This window comes from Prionailurus bengalensis, chromosome D1 (assembly GCF_016509475.1).
Source record: "Prionailurus bengalensis isolate Pbe53 chromosome D1, Fcat_Pben_1.1_paternal_pri, whole genome shotgun sequence".
Taxonomy (NCBI): domain Eukaryota; kingdom Metazoa; phylum Chordata; class Mammalia; order Carnivora; family Felidae; genus Prionailurus; species Prionailurus bengalensis.
In genome coordinates, this window is record NC_057346.1 from 38,881,648 (window position 1) to 38,904,896 (window position 23,249).

The window sequence follows — 23,249 nt, forward strand, 5'->3', positions numbered from 1 at the left end:
CCCGCTGGAGGCCCACAGAGTTCTCCGCTGCGTGGATGTCCTTGCAGTGTGTGAACGAGTCCCCCGGCCGCACCGCAGGCCGGCCTCACCTCTCAGCCGCGGCAGTGGCTGCGGCATTCATGGCGAAGTGGCGGATGGTACTCTCCTCCAGATACTTCTGTTCCCACTTGGTCATGTCGGCCTCCAGGGCCAGGATCCGCTCCTCCTTCTCCCTCACAAGTTCCATGAGGGCTGGGGCATTATACTCCGGCACGCTGGCTGGCTGGCCGTTCCCATGTTTCTGCAGAAGCAGGAGAAAGAACACCTGGCTCCAGGAAAGGGCCAGACCGTGCACACGGTGCGCAGCGCGCACGCACGCTTCGCGCCCATCCCGCGGCACGTTCCCACGCCGCCCTCACGCTCTCTGCTGCCTCTCCGGCGCGGGTAACCCAGACTCGACAGCTCCCACCGCCAGGCCGCCTCACCTCCCAAAGTCTCCATCTCATTGCACTCTCACGGAAGAGCCTGGGAGACAACATCCTCCCAGTGTTAGAGATGACGGAACGAGGCCTCTGAGAGGCGAAATGAACTGTTCGGTTATCCCTCGGCTACTCAGGAGGAGGGTCGCACCGGGGGGGACTGTCTGGCCACACAGCTCGGCACGACTACAAGCGGCTTGTCCGGCGTCCTGCCGTTCGTTTATCCCAAGAGCGAAAACAGGAACTAGGGCTTGGCCTGCTGGGCTAGGGCATTTTCCCTGGGGGCCAAGGAAGTGGTTCCCACTGTCTGTTGCCCCTGGAGGCTGGGAGATAAGATGTAAAGGCAAAGGAAGGGGGAGCCAGATGCCCTGAGGTACATGTCCCCCCACACTTCCCATCTGGGACACAGAGCAAGGAGTGCTTGCGCCACAGAGGGGCCTCAGAATCAAATAAGATAGTGCATATGAAAGCACTTAATGCATCTGAAAGGGCCAGCCAAAGTAAAGTGCTACCAGAAACCTCCAATGCAAGTCGAGGTGGTCAGCCCTTTCTTTTCATCTGTGTCTGGAAGATAGGAAGTAAAGCGGTGGTCACAAGCCGAGGATACTGACATTTCAGATCCCCCCCCCCCCCCCCCCCCGCTTTTGACTCAGGGATACTATTTCCTCTGAACAGCACGACTTCCAGGACGGCGGGGTTTTGAGGAAGTTCTGCCTTCAGGAGAGAATTTCGCCCCAGTTATTCTACGTCCTGGGACGCACACTGCCCTCGTGTTTTCCAGCGATCACAAACTGTAAATGGCAGGGCTGGTTGCAAGGTGAGGGGTACCTGAACACTTTACCCTGAGGCACACCCACTACCCAGAGCAACAGCTCGCACGCGAGCTGCAGTCACAAGAGTCCAATCCTACCACAGAGGTGACAGCAAGTGGGCCCAGGGGCTTTCTAGAACCCATATGTTTCTAGTCCGTTTTTTAAAGCTATAATTACAAATATTCTAGAATCTGGTGGTTGCTTGCCAGCAACCAACGGTTACGCAAGAATGGAGCAGAAAGCACGTAACTGTCCTCATCAACCTGTACAGGAAGCCGCTGAACCCCCCCCCGCCCCCCGGCCAGGCACCGGCCTCAAGCAGGGGGACAAATGAACCCGTCCATCGAGATGAGAGGCTCCCCTGCTGTTAGAAACTCTCTAAGAACAATATCCCACAGCCTGGCTAAGCTGCTATCTCTGCTTGTCATTTTCTAAATCCCTTGTTGACGTCACTGCAGCTGGCTTATTTCTGCAACATCCTTCTGACCTCCCATGAGATCACGGCACCTCTTCCCAGGGCCCTTCATTCAGGTCATAAAGAGTTATCTAAATACATGCATGAATTTCAATGTTCAAGAACACAGAGATAGCATGGTCTAATGGGTACATATCCGGGCCAGAAAAACAGGTTGAGGGTCAGGTGGGCCAGCTTCTGCTGCCCACTCACTAGTCCACAAATATTTACTGAACACATACCCTCTGCTTGGGGATACCACAGTGAACAATACACATACAATCCTTTGTCCTTCGTGTTTTCACCTAGGAGGAATGTCCTAATTAGCTAATGACCTTGGGCTGGCCTCTTAACTGCCCTGTGCCTAATTTTCCTTCAAGAACATCCCCCCCCACCCTGCCCACCTTCTCTCTTTTATCTCATAGGACTGCTGTGGTAGCAAGAACGTGAAAATTATTTTGAGCTCTTTGCAAGAAAGATAAAATTGTGAATTCTTAAAAATGTTCATTTCCCTTCCTCTTACCTTCATTTCTCCTTTACCTCGTCTCAGCCTCAAATGATGCTAAGTACTATTTTACCTCCCAAGGTGGAGAGGGAGTACTTATAATAACAAAGATAATGGAGTTGAGTCTGCTTTCACAGCACTCAAAATAGAAGATCCAAGGATAAGGAATCTAACTGTAGGGTGTGGGTGGCACATTAACTGAAAAAGAAACTTCTTTTTTGCTCTGAGTATTGAGACGTGCCCTTTTTGTCAGCCAAAAGCTCGTAAGTATCCACCGGGTGCCAGCACAGTACCAGGCACCAGAGAAGCCTGCCCGCAGTGTGGGGAGGTTAAGATCTCAGTAACTGAGAAGAACTGAAGGGTGGACCTTAAGTACCAGGGAATATGGCACAGGTCAGATGGATGTGAAGTCCAGAGACAGACTCACCCTTCCTATGAGCCATCAACTAAGCCAAGATGGCGGGAGGCTGGGTGGGTTCCTTAATTTTCTGGGCAATCTCACTAACACCTCCTTCCCTGGCCAAGTACACACACCCAGAGGGAAATGTGTGCGCCTGCCATGGGAAAGAGCTGAGCTGGACTGAACAGATGCTTTCAAGTGTTTTCAAGTATTCCAACCACAACCACTATGCTCTATCCAGCAGATAATTCCATGGAGCCCTGTCTAGTGTTTCCCTGGTTCCCAACTTAGAACACACCCTTCACCAGCTGCAGAGAGGGCTCAGCCCACTGGCTGAGGACACACAAGCCCAGGCTCTCTCTGGAGCCGGGGGCCTTTGACCAGCGTGTAATGGAGCCCGGCCCAGCTGCAGAACTTTCCGGCATGACTTTTCCCCTTACTGAGGCACACACGGGCCCTAGGCTGGTGCGTTGTACTCTAAGCTATTAACAGCAAAGTCATATGGACAGCTGTTATTGGCAGAAAGAAGGAAAGGCAAAACTAGGAGCTTATGGCCAATATTATAGTCTAGTGATAGTCCTGAATCCTTCCTCTCTTTTCCTCTCAACACTCACCGGTGACCACGCCCTACTAATTTCACCCTCTTACTGACTCCCCCTTAGAGTCCCACTCACAGCCTGGCTCCCTTAACTTCAGCATTCACCCCTCCAGACCCTCCCAGAGGGCTCTTTCTCCAGTCTTGTACCATGTTCCTCTCTGCCTTAAACACCCTCCAGTCACTGGTTCTCTGCTGACTACAGGAAAAAGTACAATCTCTCAACCTGACCAAATGCCCCCTCACAAGCCACCTCGCTGCATTCTCCCCCCGCTAGCTGTACCCAGCCGTCGGGAACTCGCCCCGCTGTTTCGTACCTCTCTCCCCTACGCAAAATCCTCCTCCTATCTCTGATGTTCTTTCCCCGGAATGTCCAACGAACTCATCTCTTCAAAGTCCAACTCAAGGGTCCCCCTCTGTGAGGCTGTCTACAGCCACATTCCGCTGTGCCCTGCGCCCCGGTGGCCACCACTTTCTCTCTTTCGTCACTGCAATGCGCGGACTGCCTGGTTCCTCCACTGGCTGCTACGTTGGCTCACTGGGGATGGAGTTGTCATTCACCAAGGCACAGTGCACAGCCTGAAGCACAGCGGGTGCTGGCTGCAGAACAGGTGCTGGGTGGATGTGTGGCCCCGGCCTCACCTGCTGGGTTCTCAGCCTCACCTGCTGGGTCCCCGGCCTCACCTGCTGGGTTCTCAGCGCATCCAGCTCTCTCTCCAGCCAGGTCCGCAGTCTCCGCTCCATCTGCTCTCGCTTCTCACACGCAGACTGCAGCTGGCTCAGGGCCTGCTGGAGCTTCTCAACCTTCTCCACATAGGCTTGCTTCTCTCGTAGCTGAGCAGGGGACAGTGAAGAGCAGCAGAGAACTCAGACCGGCAGCACTCAAAGCTGGGGTGGAGGTGGGGGGCTGGATTACCTGGGGTCCTATCTGAACTGCAAGTGCATGTGGCTTCCCTACCGCCATCCCCCTGGTGTGCTGGGGCAGAAAGGGTTCAGACAAAGGCCACCAGGAATTAAAGACCCTACTAGGGCGCCCGCTTTCAGTAGCGTGTATAGCTCTGAGCTCCATCCTTGGTAATCGCTTAACGATCACAGCGTTTGCAGACACGGAAAAGGAAGCCAGTAAAGAGTTTTCAGTGCCACAAGGAAAACCTTGTTCTATAACGTGAAGTAAAAAACCCAGAATCAAAAACCATATACGTGCTCACAACTCTGCCTGCCCATCTATCTATTGTCTATGCATAAAAAAAGACTGGAAGGGGCACCTGGGTAGCTCAGTCAGGTAAGCGTCCCACTCTTGATTTGGGCTCCGGTCATGATCTCATGGAGGTTCGTGGGATGGAACCCTGTGTCGGACTCTGTGCTGACAGCTTGGAGCCTGCTTTGGATTCTCTCTCTCCCTCTCTTTCTGCCCCTCCCCCACTCATGCTTGCTCTCTCTCTCAAAATAAATAGGTAAATAAATTAAAAAAAAAAAAGACTGGACGGTTAAGCAGCCGACTTGGGCTCAGGTCATGATCTCGCGGTCCGAGAGTTCGAGCCCCGTGTCGGGCTCTGTGCTGACAGCTCGGAGCCTGGAGCCTGCTTTGGATTCTGTGTACCCCCCTCTCTCTGCCCCTCCTCCACTCGTCGTGCCCTGTCTCGCTCTGTCTCTCAAAAATAAATACATGTTAAAAAAATTTTTTTTAATTAAAAAGAGACTGGAAATTACTTAAAAGCATCACCATGTTTATGTGTATGGCACAACAGTAGCTTCTCATCTTCCTTATTCTTTTCTGCAATTTTCAAATCTTCTATAATAACTGTAGGTGTATGTATACATGCATGTGTACCCATTTGTGTGTAAATAAATATAAAATTTCCTATTCAGATATTTGTGGAGTAACTTTCTCCTAAAAGACTTCAGAGCCCTTTACAGAGGAGTAGTTAACAGCCCCAAAGACTACCGTAAACTGAGGAGACGGAAACTAAGGTAAAAAGGATTTATGTAAACGTCCCATCAGGCACAGATTCAGAATCATGAAAACTTTGTTTTCTTCCAATTAGGAGTCTGGCCCGTGTCCACAAATCCCAGGCCCAATTCTAACTTTCTGGGAACTGGCTCATGCCAAAAACCAGGCTGAGGTGTTGACTTGATCTGGTTGTGGGTGAGAAGACACCAGATGGTATTTCCTGTCTGCACCTGGGTGTGCTGATGCCTTGCAGGTGATTCAGATCCTGAGTTCAACCCACGATTGCACCGGCAAGCTGGAACATGCTAGTGATTTAAGAGCTTGCTGCAAAAGGCGGTTTCTCAACTTAGCACACAGCACCGTATTGAGCTATACCTGTATCCCAGCCAAAGCCACTGAAATAAAATGGAGGTGCTTCTGACCTTTCGTGGCAGGGGGGTAGGGGGCAGCAACCTTACAGCCTTCTCTAAACCTGCTCTTGGCATCAGTGTCCATCAAACTCTTTCCTTCACTGTGCTTTTGATGACTTGTTTCAACCAAACAGACACTGAAGGACCCAGTAACTGCAGGTTCCTGTGCCAGAAGAGGACTGATCTGAGGAAACATTTTGTGAGTATCATTCATACACTACTTACAGCACATCCTACACTGTATACAGTTTTCTGCACGTGCAGCCATTCGAACAGAAGGGCCATGAGATCTGTTCATTGTGGTCCCTGTTGGGCAGAGGACACAGTATGTCCCTAATGCCTGCAACAGTACCTGACATCCTGCAAAGTACTCAACAAATGTTTGCTAAACAGAGAATTGCTATTCCTAATCAATAGCAAGTTCCTTGAAGGCACGGATCTGTCTCTTTCACCTTTGTATCAGCCTTAAGTCTAGCAATGAGGATATTAGGTTGAGTGTGATTAAGAGTAACAGTTAAGGGGTGCCTGGGTAGCTCAGTCAGTTAAGCGAGTGACTCTTGATTTTGGCTCAGGTCGTGATCTCATGGTTCATGAGTTTGAGCCTCACGTGGGGCTCTGCTCTGACAGTGTAGAGCCTGCTTGGGATTCTCTCTCTCCCTCTCTCTCGGCCCCTCCCCCACTGCCCTCTCTGCCTCAAACTAAATAAATAACATTAAAAAAAAAGAATAACAGTTTTAGCAGCCAACATTTTTGGAGCTTCTCCATGCCAAGCATGTGCTCTACATGCAATTATCTCGTTGAATCCTCCTGATGACAGTAAGAACACAACTGCTGTATTATCTCCATTCAAGAGAGAGAAGACTGAGGACTGAAGAGGTCACAGGACTTGCTCAAGGTCACAGACTGACACATCATAGGGTCAGGGTTCTAATTCACCATAGTCTGGCTCTGGAGTCAAAGAAGTCAGGGTAAGCACTCAATATGAGCTATCTGAACTGAATGAAGACCTTTCAAAAGAAACTTTATTTCATATTTTTTTTTTCAAAGTTTATTTATTTTTGGGACAGAGAGAGGCAGAGCATGAACGGGGGAGGGGCAGAGAGAGAGGGAGACACAGAATCGGAAACAGGCTCCAGGCTCCGAGCCATCAGCCCAGAGCCTGATGCGGGGCTCGAACTCACAGACCGCGAGATCGTGACCTGGCTGAAGTCGGACGCTCAACCGACTGCGCCACCCAGGCGCCCCTCAAAAGAAACTTTAATGAGAACAGGGAGTCATGCTGGAAGGGGGACAAAGAGATTTTGGAGGAGCTCCATGCAATCAAAGACCTTCTGTAACAACAAGAAAAGATCCATACCAGTGATTATAAAAAACCTGTCTTTAAGGAACTCACAATTAGCTTGTATTTTATTAGAAATATTACAATGAAAAGATTTAAAAATTTTTAATTCTCTTTGGCTCCATATATGGAGATGGAGCCTGAATAAGAAATTTCAGTGACAACTTTAATGAGGAGTCCTGGCCTCCCTTTCTCCAAACAGACCTTGTGTCCTTGAGGGATTAAGGTCGCTGTCTGCAGCAAATGTACTTCCTACTTAATGAGTGGCAACAGAGAATCCTCTGGGACTGCTGCTTGGGGTCCTCATGCTAGTCTTAAAATTGCGGTTTCTGCAGAGGCGCCTGGACGGCTCCGTCGGTTTAGCGTCCAACTCTTGAGGTCGGCTCAGATCAGGATCTCACGGTTCATGAGACTGAGCCTCGAGACGGGCTCTGTGGCACTGATCCTGCTTGGGATTCTTCCTCCCTCTCTCTCTCTGCCTCCTCCCACCCTCTCTCACGTGCACACTTGCTCTCTCTCTCTCTCTCTCAAAAATAAACATTTTTGTAAATTGCAGTTTCTATATTAGGATTCATGGGTTCAAAAGGCTTCTAATGGGCAAGACCTTTGTTGATTTAACAGTCTCCCCCTTCAGCTGCTTGAACCTTGAAGCCGAAGGTGCTGGGACACCTGGGTTACCCAGCGTCAGGACATGTCTTCTGAAGGAGCAGCTTTTCATTTTCAACCACAGTTGGATTGACAAGAGCACTGTTTTCTGCATGCCAAGCACCCAGGTCAGTACTTTGTGTGGAATATGAGCTTCTATTTTCCACGTGGCTCTGGGCAGGGCAGCCCCCGTAACAGTGGGGATTTGCCACCTCAGGGAGCCCACAGGGGTGGTCCAGAAGGCTCCCATCTACCTGCCCAGGCCTCTCCTTTCCTGCCACCGCATCCACAGCCTGAACCTCAGAAATGGCCGTTCAAGTTCTTCCACAGTAGGCTGGAAAGCAAAGTCTACCTCACAAAACTTAATCTAAAGGGTTGATTTAATCAGAGACCGCTACATCCATAATGCTTGAGAGGGCTCAAAATTTCCTGCACTAGGGGAGTCACTGCCCAGCTGAGCCAACTTCTGGAAACTGGAGCCTGGTTTGCTGAATGCCACCTCCACTTTTGGGGGGACACTTTTGCCCCCTCCCTTTTTTTTTTTTAATGCAATCAAAAGCCCAGAGACAGAGCAGATAAACTCTTTTTTTTTTTAAATGGTTAGTCTCTTTTCTCCACAGGCACCAGTGGTTTCCAATCCCTCCATTTATTTCCAGCCCTGGACACCTGCCCACCAATGGGCGGCAGGCTGGCTTTCAGGCGGAAAGTGTGCTCTCTCACGGCTGTCTTTCATACTCTGCCTAGTTCTGGGCTGTATAAACTGTGTTTGTATGAACTTTTATTTGGGAGGCCTCCTACATCCCTCCCCCTGACTTAACGCCTTGGAGTTGGCTCCGGGCAGGGGTGCTGGTTAGGAAAACGAAGCAGAGGCCCTCAGGGTTATGTCTTCACCCCGTCTCACCTCCTCCTCCAGCTTGATGACCCTGGCCTGGGCGTTGCTCAGAGCCTGGTCCAGGATCTCGATGTGTCTCCGGTGGTCCTCACTCGCGGTCCGCACTGCTGCTAACTCCATTTCCAACTTCTCCTTCTCCTTCAAGAATTCTTTGTCTAAAAGGGAGACAAGAACAAAACCACCTCTATCAGAAAGCACTCACCCTCTGGGCTCACGGCCAGTCTACATCTGGCAAGGATTAGAAACAAAAAAGCCTGCAGAGAGCAGAGGGTTGAATTACTGCTTTTGCTCCCTCTTAATAGCGGTGATGTGTGCGGTAAGGATTTGCTCAAAAACCGCTGTTAACTCTCGATACATTTCGGCTCACAGTACCAGAGATGAACGGTACACAAAGAACCAGTGACCCACGTTCTCTGTAACTCACTTCTGTACAACATTTACTTTAATGCTTCACATTAGCCTTGTACCTACGATTTCATTTTATGCTCAAACCTCCCCTGCTTCTGTCTTCTGAACCAGTGATGAAAAGGGCAGGCAGGACTAACAATAATACTAATATTCTCATTCACAGAAAAATAAACCAAGGCCCAGAGGGTTCAGCTCTTTGACTGAGGCCAAGAACAGAGGGGAGCTCTAACCCAGGCCTCCAATCTTGGGCTGCATCCTCTTCCTGTACGACCCAGACCCCCACATTTTCTCCTAATTCTGTTCAAGAGGGGAAAGGGAAATTGCTTTGGATTTAGGAAACTGTTTTCTTCTCATTCAGGGGCAGTATATCTGATGGCAATCACTGTCTCTTTGCACACGGACAGCAAGGGCCACCCTGCACTCAGTAGCTTCCACACCACCTTCCGGTAGACTGACCACCATGTTAGTTTAAGCAGGGATGGCCAGTGGTGTCACGGGAACAGTATTACTCATCGGAGACATTTTCCCTGTTAACAAAAGCAATACATTTTATTTTGAAAATAAATCCGAATCTTTGGTCACGTTGTACGTAATATGGAAAAACTTGAATGAACTCAACGTGAAAGATTAAGGGATTGGGTAAATAAACTACTTAAAACCCTCCAATAGCCTAGGTTGCATCCATTAAAAATTAAATAAGATATTATTAGTGACACGGAAAACCACTTCATTATTGAAAAAAAGTGGTTACATAAACCCTACTCATGCTATTCCATCATTGTGAAAAACAAGGCATATGCAACAGCAGCGGTGAGAGTTAGAAGCTGATTTCAACGGGCCCGCGTCACTCGAATCTTCAGATAGGTTATCGGGATCCTTCGGCAACCACGGTCCGGAAGCTACACCAGCGGGTGCCCATGGTTTCACTCATTCGTATTTCCTCGTAGAGTCATCCATTAATTCAACAAAGAGTTATCAAACACTAAGGACCAGCCCAGTGGGCATGGAAGCAATGGAAAAAATGCTGTGCTTAAGGAGCAGGAAACGTGCTTTTGAATACAGGGCAGGAGAATAAAAAAGACACTTTAAGCCTACAAATAAGCATTAACAAACTCATAATTTTAGAGCCGGAAGGGATCATAGGAAATACCCCCTCTGGTTCTGCCTGCTACTTTATGAGTGCAAAAAGGAAAGCCCAAGAACGAAGGCACTTGTCCAAGGTCCCCCTGCCAGCTGGCACAGAGAGAGAGCCCAAACCCGGGTCTCCTGATGTCTCAGCACAATGTCCTTCCCCCTTGACTACACTGCCCCTGCACTGTGAGGTCACGGTGACAGGATCCGAGTGCAAGCAGAACAGCTTTGGAACTGGCAGCCTGGGTAGCCTTGTACAGCTAAGTGGCAGAAACAATGGCATCCCCTGGAAACAAAATGAAGCCACGAAGATCCTGACCCCGAACACAGAATTACTTGTGGGCTATTTGTGTGCCTCCTGGCAATGGCCAACTGACCTCCCCACTTCTCCCTTTCAGCGGCATCTGACACTTCTTTCCCAATCCATGGAGAACGGCCACGCGAAAGGCCCAAACGAATGGGTCAGTAGCAGCCCACTGGCTCTGCGCCCCACCATCCACAGCCCTGAACAGCCCAGAGCATTTCACTCTTTCTATGCAAAGTCAATGACATCTGAACACTAGCTCCATGGGTTTGGGCAACATCTCAACAGGCAGGGTGCCCACTTGCCTTGTCCAGGCTCTGGAGGGCACCCAGGAGTTACTCAGCATGCTTGGGAATGAAACGCTGGATTTCAGGGCTTCTGTCTGCTTATCAGCCTAAGCGTAAAAGTTTTTCTCTTTGTTGAGGGCAGCCAAGGACATGTTGATTTTGACCAGAAGAGAGTAAAACGATAGACTGAGCTCAAGATTAGAAGCCGCTCGAGTTCGGCAAATTGATGATCACCATTTTTTCTGTGTCACAAGGACAGCTATTCATATTTCTGATTAAGTATCCTTCCCCTCCTACACACACACACACACACACACACACACACACAGAGGCAGACACACTGGATTCTAGCATTTACTATTTACTTGACATCATACTGTGGTTAAGGCATGGACCTCAACATCAGAAAAGAACTAGATTCAAATCCCAAGTTCACCACTTTCCAGTTATGAGGTCTCAAGCATGGTTAACCTCTCTCTGAGACTCAGCTCCCTCATGTAATCAAATCACCTAATGGAACTATCCGACGAGAGAGATAGCATCTATATCACAGTGTTATCAAACATGACTCTGTTGGTAGAGATGAGGCATATAAAGCCTGAATATCCTAGATATATGTTTTGATCATTATTGACTCCCTGAGCCTAGAAGAGTGCCTGGCTCAATATCGTTGAATGAATGGATGAATTTCTACTATGCGCCAAGTTCACTGCCAACCGTATAATAAACGGTAGTTAGTTCTCGTTAGCTGCTAGCTATCTCCTGACAGCCTTTGTTCCACAGCTGTCCACTCTGCCACTGAAGCCATGCTGACCATGGATGTCCCTGGTTCCCTTCTCTGCTGAGGCTCCCTGAACCCCACAGGTTGTACCACCGGACTAAGACGTAGGTATTGAATGAAGACTCCGTTAGCTCTGGACTGCTTTGCTGTCCTCTGAAACTCACACATCGAAACATCTCTGTTGATGACCTTAAATTTCAGGCTGCAGCAATATCACTTAGTCTCACTCACACTGGCTCAGAACTTCTTGTCCACTGATAGGACAATGTTCTCAACAGCAGCAACAGTAACAAACTCTGCTCATGTTTGTTGAACCCGAACCGTGTTCCAAGAATGGGGACTTAATTCCCTCTAACTATTCCCATTATTCTAAATTTACTGTGTAATTATTATTCCTGTTACTATTTCCACTTTCCAAATAAGTCACATGCCCACAGGAGCGGGACAACTCTGTCAACGGCTGAGGCAGAAAGTGCTTTTGTGCCGAACTCAAGTTCACAAGCATGGTGCTATGTGCCTCGCCTGTGCAAGCAGGCAGAGAGAAGTGCAGAATACAAGACGCAGAAAGTACCGGAGAGCTCCATGATGCTCATTATGGAAAACACTTAAGTATGTCACAGGCCATATCACATTTCTCCAAACACAGAAATCCCATCCACATGTATATCCATTTGTAAATATTAATTAATTAAGCATCTATTACATGGAGGCGTCAGAGAGTACCGTGAAAAGCTTGGTTCTAGAAGCAAATTGCCTGGATTCATGTCCAGATCTACCACTTACAGTTCTGAGACTTTGGGGGTAAATGAACCTCTTTGTGCTTCAGCTTCCTTGCCTTTAAAGTGAGGATCACAATAGTACCTACATGGAAAATGCATATGGTATGGCGCAGGGCGCCTGGGTGGTCCAGTCAGTTGAGCATCTGACTTCGGCTCAGTTTGTGATCTCATAGTTCGTAAGTTGGAGCCCTGTGTGGGGCTCTCTGCTGTCAGTGCAGAGCCTGGAGCCCGCTTTGGATCCTCTGCCCCCTTACCCCCCTTTCTGTCCCTCCTCTGATTGTGCGCTCTCTCTCTCTCTCTCAAAAACAAACATTAAAAAAAGTAAGTACCCGGTAAATGTCAACTATGATCATGCTGTGGTTATTGTTGGTGTTCCTAAAACTGTGATAAATTCGGGGGCTGCGAGATGAGTAGGTTGTAGCGTTTTCCTCTCAGTCAGGCAGGAAGACACAAGGACACACGCAAAGGCAATGTGACAGGTCACACTAACATGCTTGCACAGGTGCTGTGAGAACACAGAGAGAACATCTAATTCAGGCTAGTGTGTGAGGAGAGGGGTATCAAGGCAGTGAGCCTGTGGGGGCGCGTGCTGGCTGTGCCCCTGGAGACACAGGACTGAGGGGTGTCAGAGCTATTCTAAAAGGTCCTCTCTTGGGAGATGCCAAGGAAGAGCCCCATGGGTGAAACCACTGCATAAGAGAGTCGCTTCAGCTTATTATTAGTTAAGCCCCATGGGGTATCTCAAGAAATACCAGCCTCACACTGAATTTTTGGTTGGGCTCCAACGTATATACTGAGAATTCCTAGAACAGGCAAGTTGACACAAGAGAACTCTTGCCCAGAATGGTCCGTTTACTCAGTGGATATGAATTACCCTGAACTGCGTGGAGCAGCGGGTTGTTTAGCACATGGCCCCAAGCCCATTTACACAGAGGATGTCTGCTCATACACTGTTTACTCTGGAAACCACAGAGGTGGCACGGCTTTGCCAGGCTAGCCTGGTTCGATTCCGGCACTTTCACACACTGGTTCACCTTGGACACGTGAGATGTCCTGGACTCCATCTCCTCAAAAGGAACAAACAAGATCCACTTTGCGTGACCGATGTGAGGATTAGAGTGGCTATCCGCAAAATACCTCCCACAGGGCTTGGCACATAACAGGTACTCGATAAATAACAACACAAGCTGACGTCTTACTGGGGGCTTACCATGTCTCAGGCACCATGTCTTCTGCTTTATAGCAGGACCTCACTCAATCCTCCTAACAACTTTGTTCGACAACTGAGAAAACCAAAGCCAAGTGAGCTGTGACACTAGTACAGATCAAACGGTAGTCGCTTCTTTGCCGCCACCCACAAGGTTAGTGTCTTTCTTAAGGAAAGTGCAAATGTGGACGCAAACTAGAACTGGCCCAATAATTCAAAGATGCTCCCTCCTCTCCATCTTACCTTCTCCTCTGCCAGTTCTAGGGAAGGTCCAAAGTGGACGGTCTGTTGAAAGTGTTTCTGCAATTGCTACCTGAGTCAGCTCAACAGCCGACTGAGCCATGGGATGGTGAGTGTGTGTTGGGAAATACAGAGGATGGGGTACGTGGGTGGGGCCTGACAGTGGGGATGCCAGGGCGCCGTGCGCCACACTGCTATTTTAGAATTCGGTGCTCCAACTTACGTCTGGAGTTCATGAGGGAGCAAAGCTGTGACCTGGCTCTTCTCAACAGGCATTAATTTCTAGGCCTTTCCTGATGTATGGGTTTTTTATGAGCTTTTACCCTGAAGCCAATATAGCTGGAGGGACAGGAGAGACCAGCTGCTGCCAGCGTGGCCGAGGGCTGACTAATTTACTGGAAGGTGTGGAAGGTAAAAGATAAGTCTTCCTTTCCCCATTCTCTCCTTGCAGCCAGAACCAAGGTTTAACCCATTCCCTGGCTGGTTCTGTGGGGATTTAGATCTGTCCTGGATTGGGTGCACATTCGTGTGTGTATGTGCATAGATATAAACACAGACCAAGCCAATTCTGTTCGAGTTCCAGATCCCATGTGCTCACACAGACGCACACAACTAGCCCATTAACTGGCTGGTTCTGTGCGGTTATTTCCCTGGTACTTCTCAAGGAAGATTCTTGTTGCCCTGCATGTGGCAAGAGGACGCAGTGGTGATGGAGCAGAGGAGAAGGCAGGCACGGCCCAACACACCCTCTGAAATGCCAACAACCTGCACTCTCGTTCTGACTGATGAGACTGATTGTAGGAGTACAGCATCTGGCTGCTCTGAGTAACGAGAACGTAAAGGACGCTACCAGAGAACAGGCCATGGACAGTGGGAGTCAGAGGAGATGGGGCTGACAGTCCCCAGGCCCTCTGTACCACAGCAGAGGGCCCACGTCCAGCACCCGTGGGACAGGGCCTGCAAGAGGCAAGTGCTTCCTCACTGGCTCTCCATGGAGCAGCCAACTTTCATAGACCTGGTTTAGACAACACTCAGTTTAGAAGAGCCATTTCTACAGTGCTCTACCCACAGAGCTAATCTGGCAAGTTGCCATGAGTGCCCTACAAAGCCCCCCTCATCTGTCCCTGCCTAGTACTCCCCATTTGAGGGGGTCAAACCTGAAGGGCCACGTGCCCAACCTAGGCCAGTCAGAGTCTCTCGTCCGGGAACATGCAAGTGGGAGCCATGGAGAGGCGTGATGCTGACGTGGTAACCCAACTCTTAGGCTAGCAGCCGTATTCCAGCATGTGCTTTGGAGACATGGAGAAAGCCATTCTCTAGAGAATGAAGAATCAAGCAGGTGAACATAAGGGTGGATGAGAATCCACGGTGAGAGAGGGAGGAAAACAGAGCTGTACAGACAAACATAAACCCTTAAATGCAAACTATGCCTTGATTTATGGAAACCCCGGCCCCTGACTATACTTCCTGCCTGAGGGCTCCATTGCACACAGATGCACTTAGAAAATAGCCCTCTTATTTGGGCTTTAGCTACTAGCTCAGGCACATTTTACTTTTCATAATGAAAGATCACTAAGACACTCTACTCTTCTTTCTTTATACGTCCACACCCTTCTCCACCAAGAAAGGACTTGGTAGTTTGGTTAACACCTTAGGAGGATGCTGACTAGCAGTAATGGCGTCAATTCTGTTAACTAGAAACTCCTCTGCACCGCTAATGAAACAGATTCCCTCTTGCAAAAACGTGTCCAAATACTTATTTGCCATATTCTCTCCCTAAAGTTTCTTCGCCTGTTTCTTCTCCTCTAGGATGCTTCGGCTCTGGATTCCCTGGCCCCGTATCTTATTAACACTGAACAGATGTTGGGGAGAACTCTATTCCAAGGGCCAGCTACAAGCTATGAGGTAAGGGAAGAGTCAAATCCTTTTGGAAGTCCCGTTGACGCTAAGAGTAATTTCTTTTTTCTGAGGTCGTGTGAGTGCAAAGACAACAGGAGGTATTTCATTTAGTTCCCTATTTGCAAATTATTCAGGTTCATTCTGCCTCAGAGATATTTTACACGGGAGTGCATTCTTGACATCTGCCCTCACCCCCTCACCTCAGTTTGAGAGTCAGACTGATGAACCCAGAAAGGGACCCCCCCCCGCCCCCTGCCAAACAGGGTGCTATTTACATTATAGAAGAGTGAGCTCTTGACATGAGACTTATTTGATGTAAAAGATGAAAGATGGGGCGCCTGGGTGGCTCAGTCAGTTAAGCATCAGACTTCGGCTCAGATCATGATCTCGCGGTTCGTGAGTTCGAGCCCCGTGTCAGGCTCTGTGCTGACAGCTCGGAGACTGGAGCCTGCTCCGGATTCTGCGTCTCCCCCTCTCTCTCTACCCCTCCCCCCGCTCATGCTCTGTCTCTTTTTCTCTCCTCAAAATAAATAAACATTAAAAAAAAAAAAGATGAAAGATGATCCCCCTTTCAAAGCCACGCTAACTAATTCAGAGATGAAAAAGCAATGCAAAGCTGACCCCATAAGCTGCTTTTCTGGCTTTTTGCTGTCTTTGTAAAATCGGCTGATACGGTTTCTCAGGTAAGGAAACTTGTCATCTCAGGAAAGGGTCTTCAGCTCTGGCAGCCCCAGTGTGCAAGTGCGGGTTGCCATGGTTCCGCCGGGCGACTGGAGACAGAGAAGAGGGTGTGAGTGGGCGGCTAAGTAGGTCTGTTGACACACACACTGAACAGTCCGGTGGGGGCTTGTTTTACATGGCTCCGACAGTGAACTGTTTTCAAATGAATTCTCAATAGGGAAGTTAAGATCGGGAGTTCAAACCCCACTGTTCTGCAGAGCCTGGGCAGAGAGAGATGGGGAGGGGAGAGCAGGGATGTGGGGGGCCAAGTAGGAAGGAGGCGGTTCTGAAGAAGGCACCCCGGCCCAATTTAATTAAATTTCTTTCAATTTACAAGGAAAAACAGTTTCCCTTTCACATTGTACTATGGCAGCAAAATTACTCTAAAATACTAATCAGTTTTCAAGGCCCACCCTGAAGGTTACAGGCTGCATGAAGCTTTTCTGATTCCTTCCATAAAACAGATCTTTCCTGAACGAGAGAGCCCGAACACATACACTTTGCTGGGGGGGGGGGGGGGGGGGAGGAGGGAGGGGAGAAGGGCGGGGGGGGGGGCAGCAGGTGTGGGGAGTGGTCTTAATGAGCCCGTACCATATTCTGCCTTGTAGTCCACACACAGTGGCCGGTGTCTGTCTAGAATCTTCCTAGCGGGCTTACTTTGTACCACATTTGTAGGATTCTAAGAACCTAAGATAACACGAGTTTCCTAGGTAAAGAGCTGTGGCAGGTTTAGGCAACAGCTTGCTGAGCAAGACAATGCTTCTGATACACGATCAAGTTATAACTCAGTCTTTAAAACTGTTTAAAAAATGGGGGCGCCTGAGTGGCTCAGTGGGTTAAGCGGCCGACTTCGGCTCAGGTCATGATCTCGTGGTCCCTGATTTCGAGCCCTGCATCAGGCTCTGTGCTGACAGCTCAGAGCCTGGAGCCTGCTTCGGATTCTGTGTCTCCCTCTCTCTCTGTCCCTCCCCCATTCGCATTCTGTCTCTCTCTGCCTTTCAAAAATGAATAAATGTTAAAAAAATTTTCTTTAAACTTTAAAAAAAATGAAAGTTTCAGATACTTCTCACTGGAAGGAGACAAAACCTAACCAGATAATATTCTATTCATCTAATGAAGGAAAACAATACAGTTTGGTCTTAACATACTTAAATTTTTGTTACTTTATAGAAGTTATCCGTTGCATGTTAATATCCAGGCCTCAAAGTGAGTTTGCAGCGCCGAAAGTAAGCTACCTTAGCTATGATGTGGTAAAAATATTTGAATTATCAGTAGTCCTTTTCAATATAATTTTCCTTTTTTTTTTAATGTTTATTTTTGACAGAGAAAGACAGACACAGAGAGAGATAGAGCACGAGCAGGGGAGGGGCAGAGAGATGGAGACCCAGAAACCTAAGCAGGGTCCAGGCTCTGAGCTGTCAGTACAAAGCCCGACGCGGGGCTCAAACTCACAGACTGTGAGATCATGACCTGAGCCGAAGTCGGAAGCTTAACCAACGGAGCCACCCAGGTGCCCCAATATAATTTTCTATAAATACAGTCCTCTTAAATAAAACATAATCTCTTAAAATATAATGTTCCCTACTACAGTCATTCTTCCTGTTGCATTTCAATCTTGGAAACTGTACTTACACATTTAGGTATAATTTACAGGTGCTGGTTTTTTTAACCTACCTAAATTTATGACCCATGCAGCTTGCTAACTTGCTTGACTGAGTAAACACCCCTGCATCCGCTCAGCTTCCAAATGTACTGTTCAACTTGCCACTTTATTTATTTATTTTTTTACTTGAAATAAAAATGTACTGCTACTCCTGTATCATTGCCGATGGCAAAACGGCAAATTCGGCAATGAATAATGCCACATAAATATAGGATACACCGGGCGTGTGGTTTTGACTGCACGCATATTTCGTGAATCAATTATAAACCAAATTTTCTCTAACCACCAGAGAACAGAAGTCCGTTTCTTATTTTTGTCTTTTCTTAATATAAAAAGATGAACCACAGACACTTCTGTTCAGTGTGGCTCCCCGTGTAGAAAACATCCATAAAACCTGGACATAACACAGAGAGCAATGATGTGAATGCGGTGGACACATGGGGGGAGGCGAGGGAAAGGACTACAAGGTCTACATGTGCTGGACCTTGACTGAGGTGGTTGCTTCATCTCCTCACACTATACACCTGATACGTGTAAATTTTATTATACATATATATATACACATTATATACTTATGTCTGTTTGAATTAAGACATTAATTATAGCATCATTAGAACATGTACATATAGAAAGCTATGGTTTTAAATGGGCCCTTTAGGGGGGCGCCTGGGTGGCTCAGTCGGTTAAGCGTCCGACTTCGGCTCAGGTTCGTGGTTCGTGGGTTCAAGCCCCACATCGGGCTCTGTGCTGACAGCTCGGAGCCTGGAGCCTGCTTCGGATTCTGTGTCTCCCTCTCTCTCTGCGCCTCCCCCACTCATACTCTGTCTCTCTCTCTGTCAAAAATAAATAAACATTAAAAAAAAATTTTTTTAATGGATGCTTTGAATGGCAGCTAAGACACCAAGGCCTGGCCCAGGCGGGCATTTATGCTGAGGAAGTTGTTTTCCCTGGGGAATCAAGTGGTCCCTTCTAGGACTGATCGAAGGGAAAGAAATGTGTTGCCTGCAATTACATCTTCTGCCTTCCTTATTTTTAATGGTCTAAGACCAGAGTTTCTGGACTTAAAACAAACATTTTGTCCCCTCAAAGTTCTCTGATTCCATTGAGATCCAGCTGTATATGCTCTCACTACAATCCATGGACCAAAAATAGTTTTGAAAACGAATTGTCAGGAGATGCACCGCAGAATTACCCACTGTTAGGCTGCTTATTTTGTATCATCTCAAGAACAAAAAGTTTAATTTCATAGATATTTTGAGATATCTTTTTTTTTTAGACTCTAAGTTCTATTCTAGTCTCAATGATTCTTTTGTTTTTGTATTTGAAGAGAGATTCTGGATTATCCAACAAGGCCTTCTGTTATAACTGGCGGGGGTTCAAAGATAGATATAGAAGTCGGAAGTCCAGAAGATTAATTCCAGTAGTTAGAACTTACTCGAGAAGACCCAAGCATTATTATCATAAGTCACGGTGCTGGCCTAAATAATTTGTGACCAAATAACAATTCTAGAAAGGGACTGTTTGTCTGCCCTACTATCCCGGATTCTTCTTGAGGTAAAAATGTGAAATCTTTCATCACCCCCAGGGCCAAAAGAGATGACCTTTGCAGAAGGGGAAGAAAAAACATAATGAGGAAGCTCTAATTGTCATCGTGGTTTAGCCATTAAACACCTACGGGGCCTTGGGCAAACCACTGGACCGTGCTTGGCTGAGGTTTTTTCGTTAGTAAAACATGCAGGCTACACTCAATGTGTCCTAAAGTCACTGGGAGTCCCCCGCTGCCACCCTTCACATTACAACCTCTCTCTCCACCTCCCAGTATATAAAAAGGGCATCCCACGCCAGCTCAGTATGTTTGGGCTCCAGACTCAGAATGACCTGGGTTCAAAACCTGTCTGCCCCACTTACCACCTTGTATGACCACGGACAAGCTACTTAACCTTCCTGTGCCTCAGAGTCCTCATCTGCAAAATACCTAGAATACAGACCTGACAGGTTGTTTGGAGGATGAAAATACGCAATGTACCTACAGAGGCTAGCAGAGTGCGTGGCACACAGTAAGTGCCCAATTAACTCGGGCAGCTGTTACTGTTCTTCCACACAGGCTGGCCTGAACCAGGACCCGCAGGACAGATTAAAGGGGGCAAACTGCACCCGTACCTGAGGATAAACTTTTAACCGTCAGCTCAGCAGCCTCTGAAGACCCTGTCACTCACAGCAGCAATCAGATGGCCTTTTAATGAGCTTCGGTTCAGAGGATACATGCATTGCTCCTGACCAGATTTGTGACCTTCGAGGTCCTCTCCAAGATCTGCAGACCTCATCTCCCAGGAGGCTGCTTAGGGCAGGGATTTCTGGCACTGATGGGAAAGGCACCCCTAAGACCTCACTATCCTGGCAGTTACCTACCATTAACCATTGGCTAATCCTGCCCAGCCCTCCATCATTATCAAATTCCTGATCCTCACTGGGAGCTAAGCCTTGTGTCTGCATTTCTACGTGTCTCGGTTTATCTAAAATGATAATCATCATGCTTCCCTGAGTCGGGATTAAGTAAAAGAGGACTGTGAAACTCCCAGGAAAGCAAATAACAATTACATCTTGATTTATTAGTTAGGACAATTCACAAAGTGAGATCTAGGGAATGCTTCAGGAGGGTTTCATTTTCCATGCTCCTTTTACTGAGGTTCCTTCTTTTTCTTTCCTTCCATGACTAATACCTGGGATAGAGGTCAGCACACTACGACCTATGAACCAAATCCCACAGCCTCATTCTGTAAATCAGGTTTCATTGGAACTCAGCCACACCCACGTGCTTATGGACCATCTATGGCAGCTTGCAGACTACAGGCACAGAGTGGAGCAGTTGTGGCCCCCGAGCTTAAAATTATTTACCATCTGGCCCTTTACAGAAAGAGTCTGCTGACCTGTGGCCTAGAATACAACTCGTACAGAGGAAATAGCCAATAACTGCTTAGTTAAATGAGAATCATCATCATTTTATTCAGTAGCCAACAAATATTTTAATTTTTTTTTTTTTACATTTATTTATTTTTGAGAGACAGAAAGAGACAAGAGTGTGAGCAGGGGAGGGGCAGAGAGAGAGGGAGACACAGAATCAGAAGCAGGCTCCAGGCTCCGAGCTGTCAGCACGGAGCCCGACATGAGGCTCGAACCCACAAACTGTGAGATCATGACCTGAGCCGAAGTTGGACGCTTAACCGACTGAGCCACCCAGGTGCCCCATCAACAAATATTTATTAAATGACTCTAAGTGCCAGGCACTGTACCAGGGTCTGGAGATAAATGAGCTGGGACTACAACAGTGAGGGTGACTGACAGGGCCCCAACCCTCACGCTGCATACAGTTTAGGAAGGGAAGACAGACCATGACCATCCCCACAGTTATTTATGTACAACCGTAATGGGCGTTTACAAGGGAAAAAGTACCAGGCGTGGGAGGAGGATATAAAAGGAAGACTTCACCCTATTCTCAAAGACTTCTCTGGCAATTGCCTTTTGAGCTGAGACCTGAGATCCTGGATTTCCTGGTTCTGAACTGCCAGGGAAAGTGAGGGTTTCCTGATGGCACATGAAATGCAAATGGACTTCAGCATGTTTTTCGTTTTGTGCTCAGTCCATCCGTCCATCTACGTATTAGTACAAGAAACATGGACCCTAATAAAGTCAAAGACATTTGATTTTTCAGTCCCCTAACAGGAATGCCAAGGAGCTACACGGCTTGAAAACCAACAATGTGAAACTCATAACCCACATTCAGTTGTGAGAGGCCGGTGTGAACACATGATCAAGAGGCAGTTCTTTAATCAGCTCTGGTTCTTTAAACACAGAAAATCAGCCAAATTGAATAATGTTAATTTTCACACTTGGGGAGACTTGATTGAACGTCAACAGATGCCCTGCAGCCTGGGCGTGCTGCTGGTTGTCATGTAGGTTTGAAGTTTCTCAGTGCTGCCTGTCAAGGTTGATCGAGTGGTGTGAGCATGCACATGCTCTGCTTTCCAAATTCAGCAAGGCTCGGTGAGCCACGCAGGCATTCTTTGGGAAGGCAGCCCATCGCCCCGCCCTGAAAACTGGCAGGTCCTTCCAGAGAACGCGAGTGCTGGAACTGATGGAGGATGCACAGATGCACGCGCCACAGAAGTAATGCAGAATAAATGCATTTTATAAAGTCTTTGCATTTCCCGTCACTGGTTATCCCACAGAGCTCTGTTGGTTGAATTAGATTTATTCTATTTCTTTAGATGAAATGGAGGTACAGGGAGATTAAGCATCTATCTTCAAGTCACTGAGTACGTTAGTGAGGGACCAGGATTCAGATCATGCAGCACCCGATCCACGATTATTTGCTTGAGCTTGTACCCACAAAACCTTTGATATTAAGGACTGCACAGTCCTATTAAACGTAGGGATCGTCTCTAAGGAGCATCGGTTAATTCAGGGCAGGACCATTTTCTCAACTTAAATGACATTGCCTTGGCAGGTTTCATGGACAAGTCCTTCCTCTTCACGCAGGCACTGATCTGTGGTGTCTGAAATGGCCTACGGATTGGTCAGCATAAACATCTGGCCGACTGCTACAAAATGGTCAACTCTCATCTCCAACACAACCACAACGGAGTAAAAGAGAAGGAGTCAAGGGAACCAAAGTCAACTCTATTAATACCAATGTTCAGGAACAATACTATTAAATATTACTGTCCTTATTAGTAGAAGATTCCCCTTACCTGGATATCCTCCTACCTGGAAAAAAAGGAAGGAGGGAAAGAACAAGGCTAAAAGGGAATTTGAGCATTTTTAAATTGCTCCTATTCTGATAGTTCTTTTTAATAATTTGCCTAATGTCTCAAAAATAACTGAGGATAACCCAGGTTATCTCCAAACATGACTGGGAGATAGCTGAAAAGAACATTTCGATACGGATGCTCCATCAGGAGAATTTCCAGCCTAATGTTACAAGGATTTCCCACTTTTATTCATTCCCTCAATACACACTTACTGAGTGCCAGGAACATAAAAAGGTTCAAGGGCTTGTAGTGCGGGTTGGAGATGGGTACTGTTGACTATTGGTAGAGAATGCCTACAGCTCTCCCACCTAGAAGAGGAGATCCATGCAAATAAATCGCACCCATATGGAATGCCAGTAAACACTGCAGGAGGGGCTCAGGAGAAGCTGTGGGCACCGGCAGGCCCAGAGGAGGGGTAAACCAGTGCACCCATAACCTAACCTGTCTTTCCCAATGAAACCTGATGGGAACTCACAATACGAGGAAATGAAACCCAATGAGGATTCAGAACAATCTCCTCATGCTCTACGTGGGTCAGCTGAACCAATGTTTCTGTCATTG

General features: G+C 47.7%; 1 protein-coding gene across 12 annotated transcripts in view; it reads right to left on the minus strand.

Moving 5' to 3' along the window:
• The window catches only part of AMOTL1 (angiomotin like 1), a 155,977-nt gene that overhangs the window by 15,971 nt on the left and 116,757 nt on the right, over window positions 1-23,249 (minus strand). For all 12 annotated transcript variants that reach the window (XM_043579910.1, XM_043579909.1, XM_043579908.1 and 9 more), the window contains 3 exons: window positions 8,471-8,616; window positions 3,909-4,058; window positions 90-280 (listed from right to left, as the gene is read on the minus strand). In XM_043579910.1, coding sequence (XP_043435845.1) covers window positions 90-280; window positions 3,909-4,058; window positions 8,471-8,616 — 487 coding nt within the window. The remainder of the gene's footprint in view (window positions 1-89; window positions 281-3,908; window positions 4,059-8,470; window positions 8,617-23,249) is intronic.